At 44.9% G+C, this 27,951-nt stretch overlaps 1 protein-coding gene across 1 annotated transcript; it reads left to right on the top strand.

The window, feature by feature from the left end:
* Window positions 1–175: 175 nt before the first annotated feature.
* syngap1a (synaptic Ras GTPase activating protein 1a) lies at window positions 176–27,951 on the top strand (the record flags this gene model as incomplete). The annotated part of the gene is made up of 19 exons (XM_080837335.1): window positions 176–200; window positions 1,180–1,274; window positions 9,404–9,525; window positions 10,109–10,262; window positions 11,095–11,193; window positions 11,607–11,846; window positions 12,068–12,403; window positions 14,961–15,105; window positions 15,436–15,580; window positions 15,912–16,148; window positions 18,838–19,036; window positions 19,644–19,837; window positions 20,267–20,462; window positions 21,321–21,938; window positions 22,402–22,860; window positions 23,134–23,304; window positions 23,644–23,855; window positions 24,936–25,008; window positions 27,697–27,951. 19 exons carry the CDS (start codon window positions 176–178, stop codon window positions 27,949–27,951), a joined length of 3,975 nt encoding a protein of 1,324 aa, XP_080693461.1.

Below are 27,951 nucleotides of genomic sequence, written 5' to 3'. Positions count from 1 at the left end.
TATAAAAATGGTACAGACACTTCACAGGGGGAATATAGCAAACCAACAGAACAGAAACAAGAGACTGTATGGGTGTGCATTCTGAAAGTAGAAAAGGCAGACTAATACCTTGACAGGAGGAAGAGATCGGCATCCATGGACTTTTTGGATTATGTGCATTCGACAGTAGCTCACTATGTGTGTGACTGACGACTGCGATGGTGATTGGCAGTTTTGTTCACTCCTATGTTAGTATCCGTGTCTGTCATATTCACCCTCATCAGATCATCTCTGAACTACCATGTGTCCTCTGTAATATCACTGACTCGGTCTGTGGGCTGTCTGTTGTGCTTTCGAGTGCCATCGAACATTTCTGCAGGTTCTCGTGTGTTTCAGGCCATCATTAAGCTCTAGCCTGGATGTGGGCTGTTGTATGTATTGTAGTGTCTGTGGGTTGCCACGAGAGCGGAGTTGTCTCATTGAGCTTGTCTGTGGGCTGCCTGGCCGCACGGAACTGTACTGTTAGCCTCTGAGTGGGTTGCCATGCACACATCACAAGTTTGTCAGCCTCTCTTGTAGTCACTGGTTAAAGCAGCAGGCTTATTTGCCTTTCATGTGTGCAGAGCTTGCCTGTGGATTTCCATGTAGACTGTGCGGTTACTATGGCTGTGTGCTGTGTGGGCTGGTGTGCGTGTGAGTGTGAGTGTGAGTGTGCATGTGCGTGTGCGTGTGCGTGTGAGTGTGTGTGTGTTTGTGTGCAATGCTAGTCATGCCCTCCACCTCTCACACCCCTGTAGAAGCTGTTTTGTACAACTCATCGATGAAACTGTGAACTTTACCAGGGGGTCTATCTATCTATCTATCAATCTATCTATCTATCTATCTATCTATCTATCTATCTATCTATCTATCTATCTATCTATCTATCTATCTATTTATCCAACTATCTATCTATCAATCTATCTATCTATCTATCTATCTATCTATCTATCTATCTATCTATCTATCTATCTATCTATCTATTTATCCAACTATCTATCTATCTATCTATCTATCTATCTATCTATCTATCTATCTATCTATCTATCTTTCTATCTATCTATCCTTTCTCTCTCCCCCCAATCTTTCTCTCCCACTCTTTCTCTTATCTTCGTTCTCTACCTTTTTCTTTTCCTTTTTTCATTTGTCTTCTTTTCTCAGAGCACGTTGGTGCTCACAGGACCCGCTTTGCCCCTGCGAGGCAGACAAGCATGGAAACCCCTCCCAATGCCCCTTCTCAACCCTTCCGACAGCCTGTGAGTACAATTTCCCTTAGACGTGGTTGGCATCAGCTCAGTTTGATTCTCTCCATGACAGAGAACAAAAGACAATTAATTAATCATAGTCTTTGATGCCTATGTAATGATACTAAGAGCATGTGATGTAAAATTATGCAAATGATTGAAAGATTATGGGAAAAGCTGTTCTGCCATGTGAAATGTTCTATAATAAAATAAAACGTATATCCTCGTAACAATCCAAGCTACCAAGCTACTAAACTAAGTTCGGCCAACCAAAAGGCTCTTCCACATCACCACCTACAACTGATGTTCCCAACATAACGTTAGTTATGTACATAAATATGGATATATGAGATTGAACGATGACCGTCACCACGGCCTTACTACAAATGATTCCATCCTGGTACCTGCCTCGAGACCATTATATGTCATGTGACCATATGTCATACCATAAGGTCATGTGACTGGGAAGCTGGACCCGCCGCATATAGCGTATGCCTCTTCCTCTTGGCTGGAACGCCTCGGCCCAGGAGATGGTGACAGGAGATGGTGGCGGTCATCGTTCAGTCTCATAGATCCATAGTTATGTACATAACTTGCAATCTATTTCGACCTCTGACCAGGACCAAAAGTGTTGCGAGGAACGGAGGATTCCCCTTCACTGGTCCGTCCAGCAGCTGACATGAGCACTGCGGAACTGACCAAGGCTGGCATCACGTTGACTCTATAAAACCTGGCAAAGATACATGGAGTACTCCAGAATGCTGCTGCACATATGTCACTATGAGCAACCACCTTAAGTGCTGCCCATGATGTGGCCATACTTAGTGTAGGATAAGCCACCAAGCCCTCGGGGATCGGAAACCTCTACTCTGAGTATGCTTAGGAGATGGTGTCAACCAGCCAATGAGATAATCTCAGTTTGGACACTAGGGACCTGATTTTGTATCCCCGTAGCACTCGAATAGCTGAGTGTGGGCTCGCCACTAATGTTGTGTTCAATCCAGATAAGCCCTCAATGCCCTGACTGGGCACAGTGCATGAAGGTCCACCTGTGTCTGGCAGGAAGGCTCTGGGCAAAATGCCTCTAGCTCAATGGCGGAGTTAACACTTTCGGGAGGAAGAATGGGTGAAGTGTGATATCCCTGTATCCTCAGGTTTCCATCTCATGCAATCAGCACTCAAACATCAGCCTGGGTGCAGACGCTTAGCACCCTTAAGAAACTGTGACACAACTGGGTGCTTCCCAACAGAAACACTCCCTACTGGGTCATAAAAAGAAGAGATGGCTGCAGTGAAGCCCCTCAAGGTGCTGGAAAGCCTTCCTGCGTCCAGAAGGGACTGAAGGAAGTGAAGCACCACAGGGCACGTTTTGGGATCTAGCTCCCTGTCTTTATACCATGACAAAAACACCTTCCACCTCTGTTGGTAATTTGCACGAGTGGAGGGCACCCTGGTATTACTGATGTTCTCCAGGACAGCCTCATTTAGCTCCTGAGGCAAGGACTGAGAAGCGGCCAGGCCCAAAGCTGCAGTACAGCTGGTCTGGGGTGCCATATTTGACCCTTTGCTTGAGAGAGAAGGTCGGCCCTGAGTGGTAGTTGAGAAGGTTGGCCATGAACAAGGCGTAGGAGAGTCGGAAACCAGTGTCTTGCTGGCCACCGTGGGCAACCAACAGAACTTTGTAGCGTCCCTGAGCAACTCTGTTTAGCATGTGGGAAATCAAAGGTAGTGGGGGAAGGCATATAGTAATCCTTTCGGCCACTCGCGGGACAGTGCGTCCAGGCCCAGTGGGCCACTGGGATGATTCAGGGAAAACCACCTCTGACAGTGGACTGTTCTCTCAATGCGAAGAGGTCTGCCTGGGCTACACCGAAGTGTGCCCACAACCTGGTCACCACATCTGGGTGCAGCAGCCACTCTCCTGGGTGAGGCCCAGACCTGGAGAGGAGGTCTGCTGCCTGGTTCAGATCCCCCGCAATATAAACTGCCTTCAGCGAGGCCAGGCGCGGGAATGCCCAGAAGTAGACCCTCTGGGCCATCTTGAGGCAATGCATAGACCTTGTTCCTCCCTGATGATTGACATAGTAGATAGCCACAGATCTGTCTGTCCGGACCAGGACATGATTGGAGATGTCTGAGAATGAGATATATTGCTCTGAGCTCAAGGACATTTATGTGTTCTGTGTCCCAAGGAGGTTGCCATAGACCTCTCACCATTCTGCCCTCCCAGCCTGCGCCTCAACCTGCCTTGGAGGCATCTGTGGACACCAGTGTTTGTCTGGATGGAATATGGAGTTTGGGGACTGCTTGTGCAAGCAGCCTCCTGCTGCGTCATGGGTGCAGGGCTCTCAAGCTTGACTGTGTCACTCTGTCACAGCCTGTCCTTCTGCGGGTGAAGAAGGCTTAATGGCACCAGAATGCCTGCAGCCTTCAGGATCTTGGACATTCTCTGTTGTGCGAGAGATGCTTTCATTGTGAGCGAGTCCAGACGGATCCCTAAAAAGCCTGTTACCTGTCTCGGATTCAAGTCGCTCTTTTTCAAGGTGACCCTGAAGCCAAGGGACTGACTGTGGGCCAACACCACTTATGTGTCTTGACCTGCTGGCGAGATGGGGCGCAGAGCAACCAATCGTCAAGGTAAGGCATGATCTTTAGGCCTCTTTTTTGGAGGGGTGCCAAAGCGGAAGCCACGACCCAGGTAAAAACTCTTAAGGAGAGGCAGAAGCCAAACGGGAGGACTCTGAATTTGTATGCCTGCCCCAGTAAGGCGAACCAAAGGAACTTTGAGTGGTCTCTGCAAATTGGAACATGGAAGTAGGCATCCTTGAGATTGATGGTGGTGAACCACTCGCATTGTTCTACCGATTCCATAATGTGCTTTGTATGCAACATCTTCAACGGTAGGCTTTCGGTCTTTGCATTCAAGCTGCGGAGGTCCAACATGGGGTGCATCCCGCCGTCTTTCTCCGGGATGAGGAAATTCATTGAATAAAAGCCAGCCTGCTGTTCGCTGGTACTTGGCAATGGCTCCCCTCTGGAGCAGAGTTGTTACCCTGTAAGCAAAAGGACGTCCCCTCAACGTCCTGTAATTGTCTCTCTGAACGTTCTAAAAACGTAAATGTGTATGGTTCCCTTGACAACTCAAGGACGTTTTGCACGACGTTCCAAGACCGTCCCGAGGACGTTGCGGTGACAACTGGGAAACGTTTTCTATAGGTCCTGGGGACGTTGTGCAGGAAGTTGCAAGAACGTCCTGAGGGCATTGTGGTGACTTCTGGGAAACGTGTTTTAGACGTCCTGGGGACGTTATTCAAGGACGCACCACGGACGTAGCAGGCACGACCGTTTTTGCTGAGCATACAGGGCGCACACACACACAACTTCAAGTTCAGTTATATTACACATTTCATATGATATAGCCTACATAGACACAGACGCGCTTGCAAACTTGATTGTGAGGCATGGGATTTGAACCATTAACCTTCCTAATACTAACCCATTTCGCTACCTACTGTACTAACATTGTCTGACTGCTATTTTGTCTCTTTAACAAGTTTATCACAGTGTGAGACAGCCAACAAACTTAGTCATTTTTTCTGAGGGTTTGAGGAAAAGCATATTGTAGCGATCTCAGTCACTACGCATTGAGGGTTTTCAGTAATGATTCCTTTTTTAATTAACATCCATGGCACGTCACAGACGCGGGCAGGGAGGCAGAATAACTAGCCAAACTAAGAATGATGAAATAAAATAAATATGAATGCTTCTCTACTGATCTGTGCTATAAATGTAGGCTAATGTCTGTGTGATTCCAAAACAATGCATACATAGGAAGGTCTATCAAGTCTCTAGCTTTAACATTGAGCTTTCCACAGGCCTTCAAAGATGCTGCAACAGAACGCTCATATGCTAATATGCCGTTAGAAAGTTATTTAACAACACGCATATGCTGCATTTAACAACACGCATATGCTGCCTATATATGAGCCGAGAGCGGTATTGCAGACTGAGATTTGGAAAAATTATAGCTCGCACTCGCAGCATATTGAAAATTGGAGCTGTGAACTTAGTTAAAAATTTTGAATTCTTTCCAAACACTGAATACCTGAAGCCCTAGATGTTCGAACAGCATCACCAGAGAAAGAGCCGAAATGTCGGGCGTTTATGTCGTTATGAAGTGACAAGTTCTCTTGGCTAAGGTGCGAGGTAATTGATAGTCACAGTAAAATATTCTGTTAGCACTGCGAAAAGGCGACGCAAAGGATTCACAAGAGGGTCGAATAATTTAAGAATCTCTGAAGAGAGCAATGACCATGTTGCGGCACTCATTTTAACGCCACAGCAGGTTGCGATTAAAGGCCACTTATGGACGCGCATCAGACATTAATGTTTTTGTTACCCATTGTAAACTTAGGAAAATAAACATGTTGCATTCTAAACTACCTGATTATGTTATTATTTAAGCTACGCAGGCCGTCAGTTTTCTTCAATAGGCTCATTTAGAAGCAGAAATAGATATTTGGCTGGCTTATCATTAAAATGTCGGGCAAATGAAAAACATTTTTCTCTAGCGGAACCTCTGGTTCAGAGAGGACCATCAGAGGACGTCAAGGGGACGTTTTGGAAGGACCGAATGCGAACGTCCCGCAGAGGACCAGGTAAAGGTTACGTTTTTAAAGGACGTCCTGGGGGTGTATGCTGAGAGACCAAATAAGAACGTTCCCTAAAAGTCCGTTTTAAGGCTCATGCGAACGTCCCGTAGTGGACCACAGGTAAAGGTAACAGGGACGTTTTTGAAGGACATCCTGGGGACGTATGCTGAGAGACCAAATAAGAACGTTCCCTAAAAGTCAGTTTTAAGGCTCATGCGAACGTCACGCAGAGGACTTGCAGGTAAAGGTTACGGGGACGTTTTTAAAGGACCTAATGGGGACGTGTGCTGACAGACCAAATTATAAGGTTCCCTTAAAGTCCGTTTTAAGGCTCATGCGAACGTCACGCATGAGGACCACAGGTAAAGGTAACGGGGACGTTTTTGAAGGACGTCCTGGAGAGACCAAATTATAATGTTCCCTAAAAGTCCGATTTAAGACTCATGCGAACGTCACAGAAGGACCAAAGGTAGACTTGCTACGAACGTCAAAAGCGAACGTTGTGGCGGGGACCAATTGGGGACGATTGGGGACCTTGTGAATGTCCTGTTAACGTCCTGGGGACTTTCCCTGTTTACGGGGTATTTCTTCTGCAAGGCAGTCTAACTGGACTGGGTCCTTGACCATTGTCCTTAGGACATGGGATAAGAGTGGAACTGGAGAGTGGAACAGTGGAACGCTGCCAACTGTATCCTGTATCCCCTGGCAATGTGTCCAGCACCCAGGGGTCTGCAGTTTCCCTCTCCCAGCTGTCCAGGCGTAGCTGGGAGTGGACCTTGGCCCCTGGACCCTTAGGGGGAGGTCTGGCTTGGCCTGCCCTCCTTGTTGATGACCTTGGCCGACTATGCCATGGCCTTCTGGCAGCACGGTCAAAGCCCTGAACATTGACCTTCCCACGTGGGTTACTCCGCCAGGGTTCCTGAGGCCCCTAGACAGTGGGTACAGGTGCTGTCTGCCTCTTGTATTAAGTATGGGGTGCCAAAATGTTCTCTGCACACTTTCACGAGTGCGCAGAGAGTGCTCAGCCCTTTCCAGGAAACTCAGTGAGTTGGAATGAAACATACTGCCTGGTCCACAGGCATGTTAATAAGCTTCCTCTTGAGGGTGGTCTGGGCTAACCAGATCTGTCTAATTGTTAGAATGGCTGTAGACATGGCTGCCCCTACATCCCAGGTGAGCTGAGCATGGGCAACCAGAGCAACATCAACCAGATCTCTGGTGTCTTGGGACGTGACTGAGTAATGCCGGCCCAAACACCCCCGGCTGGGCTGGGCTCAGGATGTCTGTTGGGATTGTGAGCCCCACAATTAAAGCAGCATACAGCACCCTAGACACAAGGTCACTATTACCGGTTTCGGTTTCCTCTGCTACCTCCCCCACCATGCTGAGCCGTCAGGATGATCGAAGGTAATATTACTGCACAATTCCTCAAGGTCCCTTTCAAGAAGAGAGCCCTGCGCATGAAGCGAGATTGTATCTGGGTTCACGGCCCTCGGTTCCTGGCCGGATAGTAGACGGTCAGGGGAGGCCTCCAGTGGCACCCGGTCTCCAATGGGGCTGCTGAAGCAACCCCAACCCCCCCCGGTTAGGGCATCCCAGTTAGTCAGCGTGTTTGCCAGGCCGCCAAGAGCTGAAACTGGAGATCTACCTCGCTTGGACTACCCAGCCGTATATGAGGGCGTTCTGGGGCCCTCTTTTTCTTTGATTTGTGAGAGCTTTCGCTTGGGGGCCTGTCTTTCAGGGCTACGTCCATGCCCTCCCCCATGGGTGTGAGAGGATCCGGCTACTGCCCGAGCAGTTTCCTGCAGCCTCGCTCTCTGAACCCTCTCTTCTAAGGGCAAATCAACCGCTGCCAGGCATGGAATCTCTGCATCGTCCCAGAGATGGGCCTTGCCCAAACATGTGGGGCACTCACGGTTACAATCACATGGGTCCATGGTCTTCCCACAAAAGAAACAACAAGGACGGGAAGCCATAATGAGTCAACAAAATCCATAATGATATCCAGTCATGACAAATATATATATTCCCTGAGATCTTTTGGGAACAGAAATGTAAGGATAAAACTCGATTTAAAAGCCATCACCATTTGTCATCTATGGATCACAACAACCTGAGGCAGATATTCTGTGGCAGTGCCTGAGAATATATGAAATCAGATGAACACCATAAAAACTATTTCAGTCAGCTTAATCAGAATCATTCCAAGTATTGGTCATCAACACTGTAGAGGGACACGCACACCTCAAAGTTACAGTCGTACATTTTGTACTTTGTTTGCCCTTCCTTTCAATTTGTACTCTGTGTGTCCACATTTGAGGCGGACAGTGGATAGTTCATGGTCAATTCGACTATAGAGCAATGTCAAAGCTTTCTACATGTCCTTGTGTGGTCCTGTTTAGTCCGGGCTCTTATAAAGACAGAAAAAGATTCATGTTCTCTGCCTGAAATGTAAATTGATGTGTCCTTCTTATTGAACTGGTGCAAAATGAGGAAAAACTACCATAAAACCATAATTAGTCACACCAGAATTTCAGTGAAGATAACAGAATTTAATCAAATTATTATTTATTAAAGTTATTCATATATTGTGCTATTTTATCATTTCAATTGGATCTATGACATTTTGGCATATTGAAAAAATCTTGCTTTTGAATGGCAATAATTAACCGGCTGCTGGCTGAAAGTAGGCCAACAAACCTGAAATTGAAGTGGGCCTTTTTAGCCAAATACATGCACAGCCACTGCAATGTGTTCTGGATCAGCAACCGCAGAGCTGCAGGTCCCCTCTTGGGTAGCTCTTAGACGGTGCGTGGGCAGCGGTTTATGTGATTCACCCTTCCAGAAGCGGAAATGTCACTGGCCTGAAGTGTGTGTGTGTGTGTGTGTGTGTGTGTGTGTGTGTGTGTGTGTGTGTGTGTGTGTGTGTGTGTGTGTGTGTGTGTGTGTGTGTGTGTGTGTGTGATGGAGGGGGGTCTGGCTATTTATGGTCCTGCACCATCCTCCCGTGGTAGCCTAATGGAAGCACAGTGGTTTAACAAAAAAAAAAAAATGTAATATGGGTTTATAAATATGGGTTTTTTGTTCTGGGCTAATTTTTGTGACGTTTCATGCTTGTTCATGCATGCTTATTCCATTATATTTTTCTCTGAAGCTCTCCAAAATTCTCAATTTGCTTTTTTTCCCCTGCCTTGAGCACTTCATGGACATCATAATTTAACCCCATTCCTATAAAAAGCATGTCTCTTTTTGTTCTACCACTGACGTAGATACGTGTATATCACCGACTCACACTTTTGATAGAAGAATATCCACAACACGTCAGGCAGGTTTAGATTCTGCGCCGCTGATGTTCTAGTTCTCTCCACTAGACAGCTGAAGAAGAGATTGGTTCTCCATCCATGTAGTATCTCTTCAGTTGTTTATTTTTATCCATCCAGTTGCTCCACTTGCTGAGTGTCTTCTCTTTCTGTCTTTCTGCTTCTCCAGAGTTTTCTGAGTCGCCGGTTGAAGGGCTCCATTAAAAGGGCTAAGAGCCAACCCAAACTGGATCGCACCAACAGTTTCCGCCACATGATTCTCCCACGCTTCCGCAGCGCCGACCAGGAAAGGTTTGAATCCATCTTTTTCACAAACAGACTGCATCAGGATATATTATACTAGCATCTCTCATTACCGCGGGAATTTTCCTGCACAGAGGAATACTGTAGAACCGGGAATGTTGGTCCAAGTTCTGTGCTCAACTATATCCTACAATCTCTCTCCAAGTTAGGATGATCCTTTTTTTAATTGAAATTACATGCATGATATTTTGATGTACAGGCACACTAGAGCACAATCTCTTTATGGTGTATTTGAAAATAGAATGTATTTAACTGTATTTCAATGACATAGATAAGCTCTTTAACGTCATGTTTTATTCGCATTTCAACTAAAATCTCAATGAGTTACTGTAAGATTAAGATAACGATTCTTAAGTTGAAAGTTTATTCAGCTGTGAACCAAATACAAATGTTTTTCTTGACAAAAGATATGACTTGATAAGAAGGGCTTATCTCTTTCTCTTTATTTGTCTGTCTTTCTGTCTCATCTTTCACTCTCCCTCTATTTCTCTGTTTTTCACTTTATCTCTTGCTGTCTTTTTTCTGTCCTCTTTTTCTCTCTGTCCTTCTCTCCCTCTTTCTCTCTTCCCAGGACTCGTCTGATGCAGAGCTTTAAGGAGTCTCACTCCCACGAGTCCTTGCTGTCCCCCAGTAGTGCGGCAGAGGCTCTGGACATCACCTTGGATGAGGATGCAGTCATCAAGCCGGTGCACTCCAGTATACTAGGGCAGGAGTTCTGCTTTGAGGTGTGTGTGTGTGTGTGTGTGTGTGTGTGTGTGTGTGTGTGTGTGTGTGTGTGTGTGTGTGTGTGTGTGTGTGTGTGTGTGTGTGTGTGTGTGTGTGTGTGTGTGTGTGTGTGTGTGTGTGTTGTGTGTGTGTGTGTTTGTGTGTGTGTGTGTGTGTGTGTGTGTGTGTGTTTGTGTGTGTGTGTCAAATGGTTTCTTAGCTCAAAACCTGAACAGTGTCATAATTTATATCTCATGAGTGCACACACACACACACACACACACACACACACACATACACACACACATGGGCAGTCAACACTTAAATAATTTAAGTTGCAGCTGGCAGTATAGGCTGTGTAAACAGTGGAAAGTGAAAAATTAACTACTGATTTATTTTAGAGAAAAAACAAACCTGTTATACAGAGAAAATGTCTGTTTGAATTCACATATATCAAAAATAATTGCAATAAAAAGATGAAAATTAGGCGTCAAGGTAATGGGTGACCTCAGAAAGGGTCTTTCACTTATAGCTATTTGCGCAAATGATCCTCTATTAAATATTTTATGCACCCATTTACCAATGAGTGAAGGTCAAAACAACATCAGCCTCCATGGTGAGATTATATAAACAGATGCACACACACATACACAACAAAAATTCAACAAAAAATGTGGTATTGTTAATTGATTCATGCAGGAAAAAGCTAGTCACCATCTACATTTCAGGGGGTTTATATATTACATTTGAATATTTGATGGTTAGCTCTTACAATGAGTATGTGCATGTGTCTGATCCATTATTTCATGTCTATTCTAGTTCCTCTTGTGACATGTATATCTATGGCCACAGGTGACAACTGCCTCAGGGACAAAATGTTTTGCCTGCCGTTCTGCTGCAGAAAGGGACAAGTGGATTGAGAACCTTCAGCGGGCTGTCAAACCTAACAAGGTGAGTAAGAAGAGTTTGATTTCATAACTAACTAATGAAACTTATAATTAATTATGGGGAAACGCACTGTTCTGTAGTTTGTCGTTACAGTGTGTGCGCATGTGTGGAGCAGGAAGCAGTGGTTAGAACTGAGTTGCACTTTACCCTGTAGCATGCTTACACAATAACAAAGCTAATGTCACAGAAAGCAAGAACACTGCTACTGGCTCATCATTCAGTTCATCAATGATTGTTACTGATGAGCCGTATTCATTGTAATAATGCATCACTGATACTGACGGTTGTTATGAGCCATAATTATCTCATAACCTTTGGTGTGAAAGTATAAAACATGTCTTATCAGAAAAATTCAGCTTAAAACGTTTAATTGTGTTTGGCATATGAGTGTCTCGACTGATGTTGTCGTCAACCAGGACAATAGCCGTCGAGTCGACAATGTTCTCAAACTGTGGATTATCGAGGCTCGGGATCTGCCGACAAAGAAGCGGTACTACTGTGAGCTGTACCTGGATGACTTGCTGTATGCTCGCACCACAAGCAAGCTACGCACTGACACAGTCTTCTGGGGAGAGCACTTTGAGTTCAACAATCTCCCGGCCATCCGCAGCCTCCGCCTGCACCTCTATAAGGAAACGGACAAGAAAAAACGCAAGGTGTGTAACAGCATTTTATATTACATTCCAATTACACTTTGCTTTCATAATTTCTGGTAACAAGCACTGTATTTTAAAGTCTGATAAGTAATCAGTGATTGGCTGATTGTTTTGATTTTGTGAATTTTAATTAAGTGATTAATGCTAAATTGGCATCAGTGCATTGATATAAATGTATCATATATTCTGGCTGAACCCTACATGCAATGACTGTTCTCCAGGAGAAAAGCACTTATCTCGGCCTGGTCAGTATTCCCATCTCCAGCATCACCGGTCGGCAGTTTGCGGAGCAATGGTACCCCGTCATCCAGCCCGGCATCCTGGCCAAAGGTGGCAGCGGCGGGGGTAGCAAGATAATCAACGCCTCCCTGCGCCTCAAGTCACGCTATCAGACCATGAGCATCCTGCCCATGGAGCTGTACAAGGAGTTTGCCGAGTATGTCACCAACAACTACCGCACCCTCTGCACCGTGCTGGAGCCTCTGCTGAGCGTCAAGAGCAAAGAGGAGGTGGCTTGTGCCCTGGTGCACATCCTGCAGAGCACAGGGAAAGCAAAGGTAGCTGTGACCCCCCCTTAGCCACCGTAGTCTCATACCCATAAGTTAGGACTGTGTTCCATCTGGCCAGGGATGTGTATGTATGTTTTATATTTGCAGATTAATGCTAGCCTTATGCCTTATCTTTGCATTTGCACATGGAAGTTGAGTATTGCATCCATATTATTTCACAAATGTAGTCTCATACGTATAAGGAATACGGGAAGGAAGGAAAATAGGGAAGGTGTACACTACACCATGGCCCTTAATGCAGGGGCGCAGATAGGTTTTTGAAACTGGGGGGGACGATTTGTCTCTAAAGTTCGTTTTTTCTCATGATTCAACCTGTAACAACTTACACCCACCATTAGGCTTGGCATTGGTACAATCAAATAGGCCTACTGTACACATTTCCGAAAGACCCCCGACAACTCCAGAAAGTTGCAATTTCCGAAAAATGGATAATAAATAATGAATGTCGAGTCCCCCTTCCCCATTGGGAAATTGGCACCTCTCTTCACGCTATTCTCAATTCTTACTCTTTTTTTCTTCCACGGCGACATTACTCTGAACAGACAACCAAAAAAATGCAAAGTTGGTTTGGATGGCTTCATCATGCATGTAGGTGCGTTTCCATTCAGCTCGTTCGCATTAACGATTCGCATTCACGGACGATTCGCATAAAACAAATGCGCATCAGCGACCGTTTCCATTCACCCGAGTCTTTAGTCTAATTTGGAGGAAGAGTTTTGTGCATGCTTGAATGGACGCCCTCCTCTCTGCCGTCGGGACTTCTAATGCTGTAGCATTTGAGTTGTTTTGAATATAGTTGCTAGAAGGAGAAGGCGTAGACGGTTTTAACATGTTTTACAAACTCACATAGCAGCGAATTCCGTTCCCCGCAGACGTCCGTAGGCTACATCTGGGAACGAGCACGGTTTAGTGATTCTTTTAATTTGGTGAAGGCCCACTTCACTGACCAGCTGTGGGTCGAAAACTTCAGGCTGACCAGGTCAGGATTTCAAGAATTGTGCAACGGATAGGCCCTGCTGTGTGGCCTGAAAGTATTTGCTGCCGAAAGCCTGTCCCCACCGACGAGCGCATTGCAATTGCACTTTACAGACTTGCAACATGCGCGGAATACCGTGTTGTGGGCGAAACGTACCACTGTACAAAGATGTTTATATGCAGTATGCTTTGCCATCCGAGTGCAAAGAAATATATTAAGTTACCATAGCCTACATGCTCGAGGTGCAAGAGATTGCGAACCGAAACAACCGCGCACACCAGGTCCGCAGGTGTTAGATAGAATAAAATCAATGATCACAAAACAAAAAAACTATAATTTACAACAACAAAAAAGTACGTGTGGGGAGATAACATGTCCACGTAGTTTGCACGTAAATCAACTTAATCAGTTAGCCTACAATAAACTACGTAATGATGATGATGTTCAAGGGAAACAACAAACAGCAACCATAGATATATTATAGTATATAACAGCAAGTGCATATGCTGCATGAGGTGTGGTGTATTAGCTGGCAGTTTGAGAAGCAGTAGAGGAACATCACATTCGTGGCAGACAGCAGCACGGTTGTCTGTCACTGCAACAGGACGTAGTCTACAGTCCAACTCCGAACATAAACAAATTCACAAAATACGCGAATCGCTCGAATAAACTGTTTCCATCTACGTTAAGGGCATTAACTAAATTCGAATAACTAGTAAATCCACCTTCCTCTGGCGAATCGAATTTCTATGCGCATTGGGGAAGTTAATGCGATACGCACGCGTTTCCAACCAGGATTAAATATTCGCATAGAGATAATGCGCATTAAGACATGGGATGGAAACGCACCTTGTGTCGGTTGGTTGTGGGATCCTGAATTAAGAGCTGTCCCACTGATGCCTCTGGGTAACCATGGAAACCAGGCTCGAGACGTAAACGCCAGAGAGACCGGTTACTTTTAGATTAGAATCTCTGACGACGCAGGCAGCCTGCCCAGCTCAACAAAATGATTGTCCGTCTTTGATCTGACTGTTTTATGAGAGTTGTTGCAAAGCAGTATATTAGAACTAGTCTTTTGATTTTCTGTGAGTGTAGCATAATGCAAAGACAGAACGCATTATTTTTTTCAAATAAAAGTGAGGGGGACGGATTGAGGGTCATTCGAATGTGTGTACGTCAGAACCCCCCTGACGTACACGCTATCTGCGCCCATGCCTTAATGCCGCAAACACCTGGCTAAACCAGAACAAACAGAAGTTTAACCAATCTATGGCAACTTTAGTTTTTTAGGTGGCACTGGCTAACTGAAATGGTTTTCTTGCTAGACTATTGATTGACAAAAGAAGTGCTCTATTTTCAGAGTAGACCCACTGATTTTCTTTCACTTGTCTGAAGCGTGGTATTTGAACAGCTTGAAATGTTCAGTGTTGCCCACAGTAGAACAATAGGGGTATTAAATTAGTCGGTTAGATTCCTTTTAAAATGATCACAACTGTTTCTACTCTGGCTAGGCAGGGCACATCTGTGAAGTTTCTCAGCCTTGACTTTGTGATGTTTCCAAATTGATAGGACTTTCTGTCAGACATGGCGATGAGTGAAGTGGACCGCTTCATCGACCGAGAGCATCTCATCTTCAGGGACAACACCCTGGCCACAAAAGCCATAGAGGAGTACCTCAAACTGATAGGACACAGGTACCTCAAGGATGCCATAGGTGAGTGGCCATTTTTGATGATAGTAAAGCATTCAGCTCAGGGACCCACTTAGTTCAGGACAGATGCACCAGACAGGGTCACCTAATTGCTTGTAATTTAAAGTGATCTTGCTCATTAATGTATGCTTTGATGTCAATAACAATCAATTTCCCAAATTGAAATATTTTACCTTAATGGATTGCCTCTTTGAAATGTATTAGTTCTGGAGTACAACTCCTTGGCAGAAGCCTCTACCACTCCAGCTTGGCCGCAGAAATGTACTATGTTAACATACTGTATGACTAATTAAAATCCAGATGGATGATAGCAGTGATGACACCTCTTCACAGGGGAGTTCATCCGAGCCTTGTACGAGTCAGAGGAGAATTGTGAGGTGGATCCCATGCAAACCCCGCCCTCTGTGCTACAAGATCGTCAGGCCAACCTCCGCATGTGCTGTGAGCTGGCACTTTGCAAGATCATCAACTCCCATTGGTTAGTGATCTGGTTCTTTCAAATATCATGAACTCTTATTGGTTGGTGAACTAGTTTAAAGTATAAATATATTATATAAATAAATATATATATATGAACTCCAAGTCATAAGGGAGTTTAATTGCATAACAATTTCTAAATTCATTGAGTATTGGAAAGTATTAGCGTAATGAGATGAGAATTTCTTTTGAATAAAGTAGGAGTGGGTAAATACTGTCCAAACAGTCCCTTCCTTCTTCAAATTCAGCACCCTCTTTTCACTTTCATCACTCTGTTTCTATTGGTTCCAAGGATCCTGACCTTAGTTTTCTCTCTCTTTCACTCTCGGCAGTGTTTTCCCACGCGAGCTGAAGGAAGTGTTCTCCTCCTGGAGGGTGCGCTGTAGGGAGCACGGCCGCGAGGACATCGCCGACCGCCTCATCAGCTCATCACTCTTCCTGCGCTTCTTGTGTCCGGCCATCATGTCACCGTCGCTCTTTAACCTCACGCAGGAGTACCCGGGCCCGCGGACGTCGCGCACGCTCACGCTCATCGCCAAGGTGGTGCAGAACCTGGCCAGCTTCTCCAAGTCAGTCACTAGGGTCCACTCCCATTCAGGCTATGCCTCCCCCCACCTCCCCTTCACTCACACCTCCACCTCCAGAGAGCCGAGCTCTGCTTCACTGTTTCCAAGCATCATGGTGTCTGTTGTCTGCTTTCTTAGTCTGTCACCACTACATCCAGTCTGTAGTTTCTGCCTCTGTGTACATCGACATGGTATATGTCTCTTTCAAAACCTGTCTTGAGTGAGTGTGTATTCTATATTTTTATTTATATTCGATATTTAAAATATTCTCAAATATGTAAGCCTGTGCAGATATTCTGGTTAGATCCGTATATTAAACTAAACTTCCATGGGTTGTTTTGTTTGTAACAAAGACAGAGCTGAAAGAGCCCCTCACAGCCCAGCTGAACAAAGCTGTATTTATTTACAACATAGGATATTTGCTTATTTGCTATGTCATGTTTTTCAGGAGAGCTAATGTACTCAGACCAACACAGTAAGCTTTATCTGTCCTGAGAGATTTTAGACCAATAACATAATTTAACATTGTTGTCCTCACCATTGATGTTTTATGTTCTTAGCTGCTCCAGCTGATAAATAAACATTGTTGAAGGAGATAATTAAATACAATAAATGGGAAATTAACAATTTGACAATTGGACTGGAGTGAATTGCACATCAGAATATGATGTCAGCTTTTTTACAGCTACTGTATGTTATAGCCTAAATGCAAGTCAGCATGGGTCTCAGAAAGTCATCTATAAGACTATCCACTGTACAGTGACATAAAGTATGCATTCAAGGGCATCTCATCCTCAGTATTTTTCTACTGATTTTTTTAAAATGTTGGTTGCTAGGGGTAAGTATTTATTTATTTATCTTTTATTTCGCCAAGAAGGTCCCATTTATGTACAATATCTGTTCTGCCAGGAAGTGCTGGTGAAGATGGGCAGCAAAATGTGAAATAAAAAGTTTCATACAAAAATACAAACATACCAAAACACAACAGACACAAAAACATACAGGGATCAGAGACTAAAACGAATCATTGAAAATAGTGATACGTGTTAGAAACAATGACATTGTTCTGTAAAAACTGATTTAAAAATATTTTTAAACATTTTAAGGGAGGGTAAGATTTTGAAGTTAATTATGCCTTGCTGTTCATTTCAAGCTTGCATTGTGAAAAAGCTGAAGGCAGGTTTACCCATTTCCGTTTGGGTGGTTGGGACCATGAAGAATATTTGCTCTTATTATCTAGTGTAATAGCTATCCATACCTCTCTTAGACTAGTCTACTGGAAAAAGAAGACTGTAGAACTATTTATTTCAAAGACTGACAAAGCATGTCTTCAGAATGTCAGTCTATTGTGTAAGATCATTGAAGGTCCTGTAAGTCATATTAGCATCTTCTGTCAGACTCTTACTCTTACCCATCATAGGAACTGCCCTTTCTTTCTGTAGGAGGGTCCTATACAAAAAAGCACTCTCCCTCTATCCCCCTCTCCCTTTCTTTCCCTCTCTCCCCCTCTTCCTTTCTCTCTTTAGTTAGACTCTTCCAATAACAATGTTTCCTTGTTGGTCAGTATAGTTGGACCACATTGATGATGCTGTAGTTGTTTGCTGATTGCAGAGCTCAGCACAAGGCTGGGGTATTTCTCAAAGCAACACAACTGGCTATAGCGTTCCAAAACATTTACAACAGCATTAGAATTGTTATGTTTTCCATTTAATCCAAATGCTAAACAAAATATTGAAGCGTGCTGGGGGTTGGTTAGCAGAACATCCACGTGGGACTGTTGTGTAGCCTCCCATATGCCTTGGTTTAAGACTGTTTTGGAATTACTCGTTACCTTTCAGGTTGTGTATTGTGTCCAGTAAGAGAGTAATGTCTGATGTTAGCGAGTGTGGCTGTTTTCAATTCATCCGTGAGTTATGCTGTTTATGCCTGTGTGTTAGCTCCCCTGTGTTGGTTTACGTATCTGTCACCGTCACTGTCTTAGTTATGTCAAAGCTAGACCTGCCTTCCACATTTGTATGTGTGTTTGTCGTAACACCAATAAAGCAATTCTGCTGGGGTTGTGTAGTGTAAGGAACACAGGAATTGCCTTTAAAACTGATATATCTGTATCACTACGCATTCATCTGAGCGAGCTCACAACAATATGTCTCGGAACAAGGCAGCTCAACGACCCATACTTCATAATTCATTTTTGACCCAGATTTCCAGTTTCATTCACATACTAATCCATTTAGGATGGCAATTTTAAGAAAATAAAAAGCCATCAAAAAGCTACACCATTCCATTCAGCCTCCACATAAATAGAAATACATTTACTGTGGCACAAAGTGTAATTAAATATGCAAAAAAGCAATAGGTTTTGAACAATAAATCAAGTGTCCATTCCCATGGAAATGTTTCATTGTCCCTTTCTCTTTCTGTCTCCATTTCTCTTCCTTTCCTTTCTATCCTTTTCCATGTTGACTTCCATTTTGTCCTCTGCCATTTGGCTATCTCCCAACATGGATTCCTCTCTCTGTCCTGCCCTTTTGTTTTCTCTCTCTTCCTTTCCTCCCCAACCACTTGCTTTATCTCTCTTTCTATCCGTCTTACCCACTACTTCTCGCTGCTTTCTTTTCCCTCCTGATTATCTCCCCCACCCTTCCTTTCTCTCCCTCCCACACGCTTCTCTTTTTATCCCTTTTTCTCTTAGGTTCGGAAAGGAGGACTACATGTGCTTCATGAACGAGTTCCTGGAGATGGAGTGGGGCTCCATGCAGCAGTTCCTCTACGAGATCTCCAATGTGGACTGCGGCAGCAATGCCGGGCCGTTTGAAGGCTACATCGATCTCGGCAGAGAGCTCTCCGTGCTGCACAGCCTTCTCTGGGAGGTCATGGCTCAGCTCAGCAAGGTTAACAAGAGTTCCATTTCAACAGCTGGATTATGAAACAACATGTCATGTTGCCAGTTCATTACTGAATTTGGCAATTGAAGACATCAGTTCTGTGCTGCTGTTATGTGTAGTACTTAATGGCAAATTGCTGTAAAACTGCCAAATGACTTGCCTTGGGCTTATGAGTTTAAGTGCTCAGAGTACTCGTTTACCACCTGCAGCGCACCAGCGCTGTGCTGTCCACCAGTAGAGCCAATGAATACTGAATTGGGATATGAATGCTGACTGTGTCATTCTCACATTCTGTGTCATTCTCACTCACTGTATTAAATATCGGGATGGAGTGTGCAAAATTGGAGAGAGATATGAGCTGTATGCTTCAAAGATCATTTATCTTAAAATTCAACTTGTTGATGGTGGTGATGACAGCAGTTTCCTGACAGGCTATAAGATGTAGATTTGATTAACATGACTCATATCGGCACTCAGTGTTGATGAATACGCCAACTGGAACACTCAGTACTTGTACTGGATCAGCAAAAAGTGGTATTGGTGCACCCCTAAAAATTGGACAGAGGATTTTCATTTTTTCTGTGGTGCTGTGGTGTGCTGTGTGTCTCTCCAGGATGCGATCCTGAAGCTCGGGCCTTTACCTAGGCTCCTAAATGACATCAGCGTGGCCCTCAGGAACCCACAGCTCCACCGGCAGGCAACCCAGCAGCCAGAGCAGAGGCAGCCCGACCGCTTGCTCTCACGACCGGGCTTCAACCACATCGTCTCCTCAGACTTTCAGAGCCTCATGATGAGGGACCTCAACAGGTACACAGTGTTGGATAGGTCAGTAACAACAGACTATGTGACCAACAGTAAGTTATTATCAGTTTGCAGATCTGAGCTGAGTACTATGATCAGTTATACACAGGTTGTTTGACTGGTCACTAGCCTGAAAACTGCATCTCCGTAGACCATGTTTAGTAGTTTAACCAAACCTGACCTGTAGTGATAAAGAGCAGGGACAAACCCTCTCAGTATGTCTGCAGATGTGTTGCAGAGGTGTTATACCAGTTTTCTCATATAGGGGACAGACTTTCATCCAGCAATATTGTGCCCTGAAGTGAGGATTCTTTGTTGGAGAGACATAATAATAAAGACAAAAGACATCACCCACATTCTTTAAGGACTGATCTTCTATATCCTCCCATTAAGCATTTAACATTGTCTGAGTTGTGTCTCGCCTCTGTCCACTAGCTCCATAGACATCTCTCGGCTGCCCTCGCCCGCCTCTGGCCTGGCATCTAGACTTGTTCACATGGGCATGGGGCCGTACAGTGACAGCGACCACCAAGCGTCCAAAGATTTGTTCTACGTGACCCGACCTCCCCTGGCTCGCTCAAGTCCAGCCTACTGCACCAGTAGTTCAGACATCACTGAGCCAGACCAGAAGGTAGGTCCTCAGGTTCAGTCACTCAGTCCCCTGCTGTGCTCTTACACCAAGTTTTGAATGGGTCTGGCCTTTCAAATAACATTTTTTAAAAGCTTCCCCATTGTCCTTAACATTAACCACATTTGTTAAACAACAGAATTGATGAATATAGAGTTTGCTTCCAAAAGGTCATTTTTCAAATCACTCTCCAAAAAAGCAACTTTAATTACATCACTCATGCCCTCTCCAACCTCTGTTTTACTCACATTAGCTACCTTTTTTGTTCTGAAAGCATTGCTTCACAACTGCATCATTCTATCTGCAGCAAAGCAATCACTTCTTCAGAGCAGAGCAAATGTTATTTTTCAGAAAGTAAACATTTATAATATATGCCTTTTAATAAATCCCAATGTCTCAGTCCAACAGTAGGGCATTAGTGACTTTGAGTTTGTGGTGAAAGACATATGGTTAATGAAATCTGAGTGATCAAGTAATAAAGCAATTTTCTTCTTTATGAACTTGAGAATCAATTCCAGTGGATATTTGGTAGCCCTGGCCATTGCCATGTGTCAGGTAACCAGTTTATATCACCATGGAAAAAAACTGAAAAAAATAATAAATGTTCCCAGACTATGAGATTGCAGTAGATTTGTTTTTATCGCACCGCAAAACACTGAGGTGATATGAGAAAACCTTGCAGGTGTTGTCTGCAATCATCTCAAGCTCATCAAAGAATGAGCTCATCAAGCTTAGAGACCAGGAGGCAATTAAAACTTAGACGTGGAAAGATTAAACTTTGGGTGTAATCATTCTAGGAACATGCTGTGTTCTGCAACTTACACTTACATTTTTTTTTTTTTTTTGCTATACTTGTTTCAGGTCCTCAGTGTGAACAAGAGCGTGTCCATGATGGACCTTCAGGACTCCCGCATGAACAGCATCTCCAACCTGCATTCTGGGGACATGCTGAACTCGTCCCAGGCCTCGCTGGCTGGGCTGGGTAGTTTTGGGGTGCTGCGGGGTGGCGGGCGCACGTCGGCCGGCTCTGGCGCCTCCAGCATGTCGGGGGGCCTTCGACTTAGCCATCTGGGCGCGGGGGTCACCTCCGACTCGCTGTCACAGCAGCAGCAGCATCAGGCCGCAGCCATGCACGTCCCCCTGTCCTTCCAGAACCCTTTGTTCCACATGGCCGCCGACGGGCCACTGCACCACGTCCACATGCACGGGCAGCCACACTCGTACCCGCCACAGCCCCCCGGCCCTCATCCACCCCCGCCGCCTCTCCTGCTGGCCCCCGAGTCCGAGAACGGCCCCCTGGAGTACATGCCGGCCTTTGGGCGGGGGGGCTTCTCCCGCAGCGAGGACCTGGCGTCCATGAGGACCCAGAGCAGCTTGGTTCAGCCCAGTATCATCCACTCTCACAGCTACAGTGATGACTTCACGCGCCAGAACCAGGAAGCACAATACGTCCGGCACCAGCTCTCTCTGCAAGTGCAGGTGATTAGTGCTAGCGCTTTTCAGTGCTGAGACTCTTTACCATACAGATTAGCTGATCTCCATTTATCACTAGGAAAAAACTATGAGTGCCATGAGCATCAGGCGAGAAGTATCAACATAGGCCTGTGTTGGGGCCTTTAGCTTGATATAAAATATAGAATTACAACAAATTATCAACAGTAATTGAGAAACAATGTTTAATTGTTCTAATGTTCTAAGTGTTGATACCTTTCCCCTCTTGAATCTACTATACCCGATCTCTGAAATGATGTAGGGCCTTAGTGCTGGACAATGCAAATAACAATGTCAACCCAATTAAAGTTGGAAAGATCAAAACACCATAGCTGGTCTTTTCTTTTTTTGGTTTGGAGACCATGCGGTTTAATGTCTGTCTTTCATTTAATTATTCCCCTCTTTTTCTCTTTATCTCTTCTTCTCACCCTTCTTCTCTCCCCTTCTCCAGGAGAATCTCCATCAGCAGGTGTTGATGGGAATGGCCCCACCCACTGCCACAGGCAGGGGCACACCTGCCTCCATAGCCACCCCCCCAACAACCATCCACCCTGTTCGACAGGCCTCCATGGCCCCACCCCCTCCTCCTCGTATGAAGCCACAGCCTCCCCATCAGCTGTCCGTCAGCTCCACAGCCACCTCCACCCCACCCAAAGCCCGCCCCCAGAGCGGTAACCTCCTGCAGTCTCCGGAGTCTAGTTTTGCGGCGAGGCCGCAACCCAGGCAGCAGCTCTCCATGAAGGACAGCCCTGCTCCTGGGCTCCCTCACCAGCCCAGTGTGGCAGCTGAAACTCCAGCCCAGGAGGGGGCAACAGAGAGCACAGAAACCCCAAAGAAAAACCAGGCGGCCAAGTCTCCCCAGCAGCAGTCCCAGCAGCAGAACCTCCTCAAGCCCACCAACACAAAGCCGGTAAGGTGCTAGGAAAATATCTGGTGCACCTATTAAGTGGCATTTGTGTGGGTTTAGTGCTAGTATTATTACCAAAGCCAATGGTCATTTCCTGGAGAATGATAAAGGGATATTTTTTAACACAAGTCCACAAAATATACTGTTATTATATCTTGTTTGTGTATGTGTGTGTTGTGATACACAGTTTCAGGTTGAATGACAATAAAGGGTTTTGGTCACCAATCTGTGCCCGGTAGGAAGGGTGTTTGTGATTCAATTCTCCATTTTCTCTAGGGCGCTAAATCCCCGACCACCCTGAACCCCTCCAGTGCTGCGTCTGAGCGCACGGTGGCGTGGGTCTCCAACATGCCTCATCTCTCGGCCGACATTGAAAGCCTACGTGTGGATCCAGAGTTCAAGCTCAAGGAGCATTCCAAGAGCATGGATGAATCACGCCTGGAAAGGGTCAGTCCTGGAGAGCTCTCTGGAGGATGACTAGTAATGGCCTGGTTTTTGATGAAATCGAACTATGCTGTAATTCTATTTAAAGTTGCTCTATGTAGTTTTGTCCCCTGTACTGCCGTATAATTTTACATGCATTAGAAAACTTTGTAAATATTCACACTTGATTGTTGCATTTGTGCACATTTGTGCACATTTGTATCGTGGTTTTGCAGATCTAAGAGCATTTTTATTTCTCCACAAAAATGAATGCTACATCTTTCAGTCAAATACAGTTTGCTCTATCTGTCACTGCCTGTGTATATCGTCTCTTGGGTTTAATGTGGGGTTATCTGTCTGCAGGTGCGTGAGTATGAGGACGAGATCCACTCACTGAAGGAGCGCCTGATGATGTCCCATCGTAAACTGGAGGATTATGAGCGCCGGCTGCAGTCGCAGGAGCACCAGACCAGCAAGATCCTGCAGCAGTACCAGTGCCGGCTGGATGACAGCGAGAGGAAGCTGCGGCAGCAGCAGAGTGAGAAGGACTCGCAGATAAAAGGCATCATCAACCGGTACCACGCACTCTAGTAAAATATAACAGTGTAGGGAAACACAGCTGGATTGTATTGGAGTGGTCCTATAAGAACAAGCACAAGAAACTTAGAAATGGTCTCATGCTATGTGCCTGAAGCAAAGTCATCCTATGTCACTAAGGCAACAAACAGCTCATGAAAATCTGAAATGGTGACTAAGAACTGCCAAATATAAAACATTTTTCATTAGTTATAAGTACATTCAGCACACAGAAAGATACTTTTTTTGTGGTCACACTGAGTCTCTCAGACATTCACTCGTGACTAATGTGTCGAACTCTGTGGGGCTCAGTCTCTGAAGGTGACAGAGAGTCAAGCATGAGCTTATTTTCCGCGGCTCTCCAGTACGGTCACAGTGGTAGGTGCTCCATCATTATTTGGTGAGGCTGTCAGGACAGTGATGGAGGAGCTGCTTTTTGGTGCTCAGTGTTCCTATTTGACAGTCCCGGGGTAGATTTATCCGTCAATGCTATTTGAAGGGTCTGGCTATGCATGTTTGTTGTCATGAGTTTGTTGACGTAAGAGTGTGTTCTGAGTGGGTGGAGGTAAGTTATGACATCTCCCACAGAAAGCCTGATGGCCGTGTGTGTTGAACTGCATTCAGTGGTGTGAGTGTGTTGTCTGTGTTTGTGTGTGTGTGTGGTTTGTGGTGTGTGTGAGATCTCGTTTGTCTATCTGGTAGCATCTCTCTCATGGTCAGATTAATTGCAGAATGTGTGTGAGAGTATTTGTGTGTGTGTATGTGTGTGTGTGTGTCTGTGTGTGTTTGTGTGTCTGAGATCTCTCTCTCTCTCTCTCCCTCCCTATCTCTCTCTCTCTCTCGCCCTCTCCCATGGTCAGGTTCATTTCAATGTGTGAGAGCATTTGTGTGTGTGTGTGTCTCTAAGATCTCTCTCTCTCTCTCTTTCTCTCTTTCTCCCTCTTTCTCTCTTTTTCTCTCTCCCTTTCCTTCCCTCTCTCCTGTGGTCAGGTTCATTGCAATCTGTGTGTATTTGTGTGTGTGTGTGTATTTGTATGTGTGTGTGTGTGTCTAACATAATCTCTCTCTCTCTTGGTCAGATTAATGGCAGTGGAGGATGAGTTGCGCACTGGTCCCGTCCCGGAGGTGAAGACCCGTCTCTTCCCTGAGCAGGTGCGTGTTCCATCCTCCTGCCTGCACACTCACCCCAGGGGACTCCTTTAAGCACTCAGTGCCTTCTACGGTGTCTTTGCCAAAGTTTCTTTGTTACATAAACATGCCTTCCGTTTCCAGCAGGGACTCATCCTGAAGCTTTATTTCTCTCCATGACAGCAAATACCAATTTGGCGCTGAATCTAATTTAGACAACAGGAAAAAAAATTGTGGAAAGTATCTCCTCTGGGTCCTATCTCACCAACAGTAATGCAGAGTGCTCGACAGTGTCCCTTCTGATGCAGTAGATATTAACTCATAAGCAGATAAAAAATGAGTAGCAGTATTGTTTTTGTTTCAGTATGGTTTTCAGTGAACTGTGTGATAGGCAGGTTTTTTTCATATCAACACACTGTGTACTGTGTCTCATGTTCAATGTGGGGCATGATCACAGATAGCAGTTCACTCAGGGCTGAGTCTGGCCCTAATCTGGGCTGGATGCTCTGGTCAGAGCTGTTCCAGGGTCAGCTGTCTGTGTGCCTTCTTCACTAGGAAGTAAAAAGTAAAATATACTGACGTTTTCTATGTTTACATGCTATATTACAGTGAAGAATGCAGCCTGCGCTGTGTGTACCAGGTACCATGTAGTAATGATGAAGAAATGACAGGGGTTTCGCCTAGCTGGACAGTGTTATCCCACACTGGTGACAATTATCCTTGGACCCTAACTGAAACTGCTGAAATTCAATGCAAATATCCTCTGCATTATGGTGTACTCTTGCCTACTGACTGTTTTCATTTCATATGTTCATACTGTTATTGATTCGTTGAAGGCTTTCACTTTGTCTCGTTTTCAAGTAATGTCTACCTGACTGTCTGACGGACTCAAATATGGCAGTGCATTCTCAGTCCTCATCACAAGTGTCTCTGAAGTTGCTATCAAACAGCCATGACTAGTTCAACATTTGATTCCTTCCTACATTAAATCAGGAATAACAGTGACAATATTAAGAAGGTTGGTCTGATACAAGAACCTTGTTTTTGAAACATTTCAAGAGTGAGAATGCATTGCAACATGTCCATAGCATCATTCATTTTTGGATAGGGGAAATTACTGACTTAAGTCTGTTATTAAGTCATTGTGACAGCTTAAGTAGGTCTGTCATATATCCATGCCATGCAACATTTTCTAAATGGGTCAGTGTTGTCTGTAATCATTTAAATGTGACAATCAGTGCAATTCAGAGACAATTCCACTAACTACCAATTTGTGGCGAGATTCTGATTGGAATCCCACAGGACTGGAAGAGAGTTTATAAGGATATATTTTGGAGAAAAGATTCTCTTAAAACCTCAGGGTTTTTCTTGTACATACTTAAGGCAGATTTATGGTCGTCCGTTTTCGGAGACACAGAGACACAGAGACAGGGAGAGGCCTCTCCGACGTTGCAAACCCTCTCCGAGCACCTCCTAAGTTTTTTAACTATCTGACTCTGTCAGTCCGTCAGTACAGCGCTGAAACCTTGTGGGAAGAAATATGCCAACATAAAATAGCTGGCTCAGACACCTTGCAAATCCGCTCAGATGTATTTTTCAGTTACAATAATGTTTTTTTTACATTGCACAGTCTCTATTTCTCGGCAACTTAAAAAAAATCTAGGCAAATAAATGAAAACGAGTCCGTCGAGGCAACTGCATGACCACTGATTAACAAAGTCTTAGAAGTATATTTCGGCCTTTACTTTGTCTTATAGTATGTGCTCTTCACACTGTAATGTACTGTGCTAACCGAGAGCTGTTACCATGGTTGCAAGAAACCTCTTTGCCGGCAGGGAATGCATCAGTGCTTTTGGTAGATATTGACAAAAGCACTAATGTACAGTCCATTCATTTCCCAGTTGTCATTTGACACAATGGTGAACAGCCCTCTAAAAAGCAATTTTTCTTGCACTCACTTTATATTATTTTTTATGAAATCAGGCCTTTGCATTACATATCAAGGCAACTTGTGCCTTGTCAAAATGCAGTTCATATTTGCATGAACATAAAATGTGGACATCAACCCACTGTCAAGTTGAGTCTTTGTTTTTCTTTATGTGTCACGACAAAATCACGACAAGATTATAGGTTTCCTATATTAGCCACTGAACATGCTAAACATGCAAAACATCCCTGACTCATTGTCATAGATCAGTGTATGCATTGGTTTGTTACCATGCGGTATGTTTAGCATGTTATTATTATACTTATAAAGTTTACTTACGGAAGACAATAGATTCAGCAATTATAATTGAATCTGTGAGCAATCAAACGATTGAAGACTATTTCAAATTCCTGGAAATTGACAACAACAAGTTCTGCTGCCTCCTTATCACAGGCAGACAGCATTGTCTCTCCCTCCCTGTCTCCCCATCTCTACGCAACCATCACATCTTCCGTCTTTACCTCGACTTTCTTCTTCTCTCCTTACACAGTACACTGTTCAGTAACTCGTCTTTCTTTTCTCTCTTTCTCTCTTTCTCTCACTTTAATGTATTCAACCTCTCCCCTTCTTCCATATCCACTTCTTTCACATCCCTCCTCTCCCTCTACTCTCCTACTAACTCTTCATTCACTGCTTTCTCATTTTCCTCCTCTCTGCTCAACCCTCCCAAAATATTGCCTCACATCCCATCCCCTTCCTTTCCCATCATCCCATCTCCTCCTTAGGAAGAGCAATACTCCTCTCTGGGCTCTGTGGACCCCTGCCTTGTGCCGGGGGGAACCCCAGGTTCGGGACCCTCTTCCCTGGGCACGTCCTCGGCAGGGTCCCCCTGGAACAGCGCCCTTCCCCCGCTGCCCCCCCGCCTGCTTATCAGCCACAATGGCGGCCTACCGTCAACAGGCATCGCAATGACAGCGGGGAGCACGGCGACCTGGAGCACAGACCGAGCGCCAGGCTTCACCGGGGGACGGGTGGTCTGA

This window comes from Sprattus sprattus, assembly GCF_963457725.1.
Source record: "Sprattus sprattus genome assembly, chromosome: 4".
Classification (NCBI taxonomy): Eukaryota; Metazoa; Chordata; class Actinopteri; order Clupeiformes; family Clupeidae; genus Sprattus; species Sprattus sprattus.
This window is presented reverse-complemented; position numbering and strand designations above follow the sequence as displayed.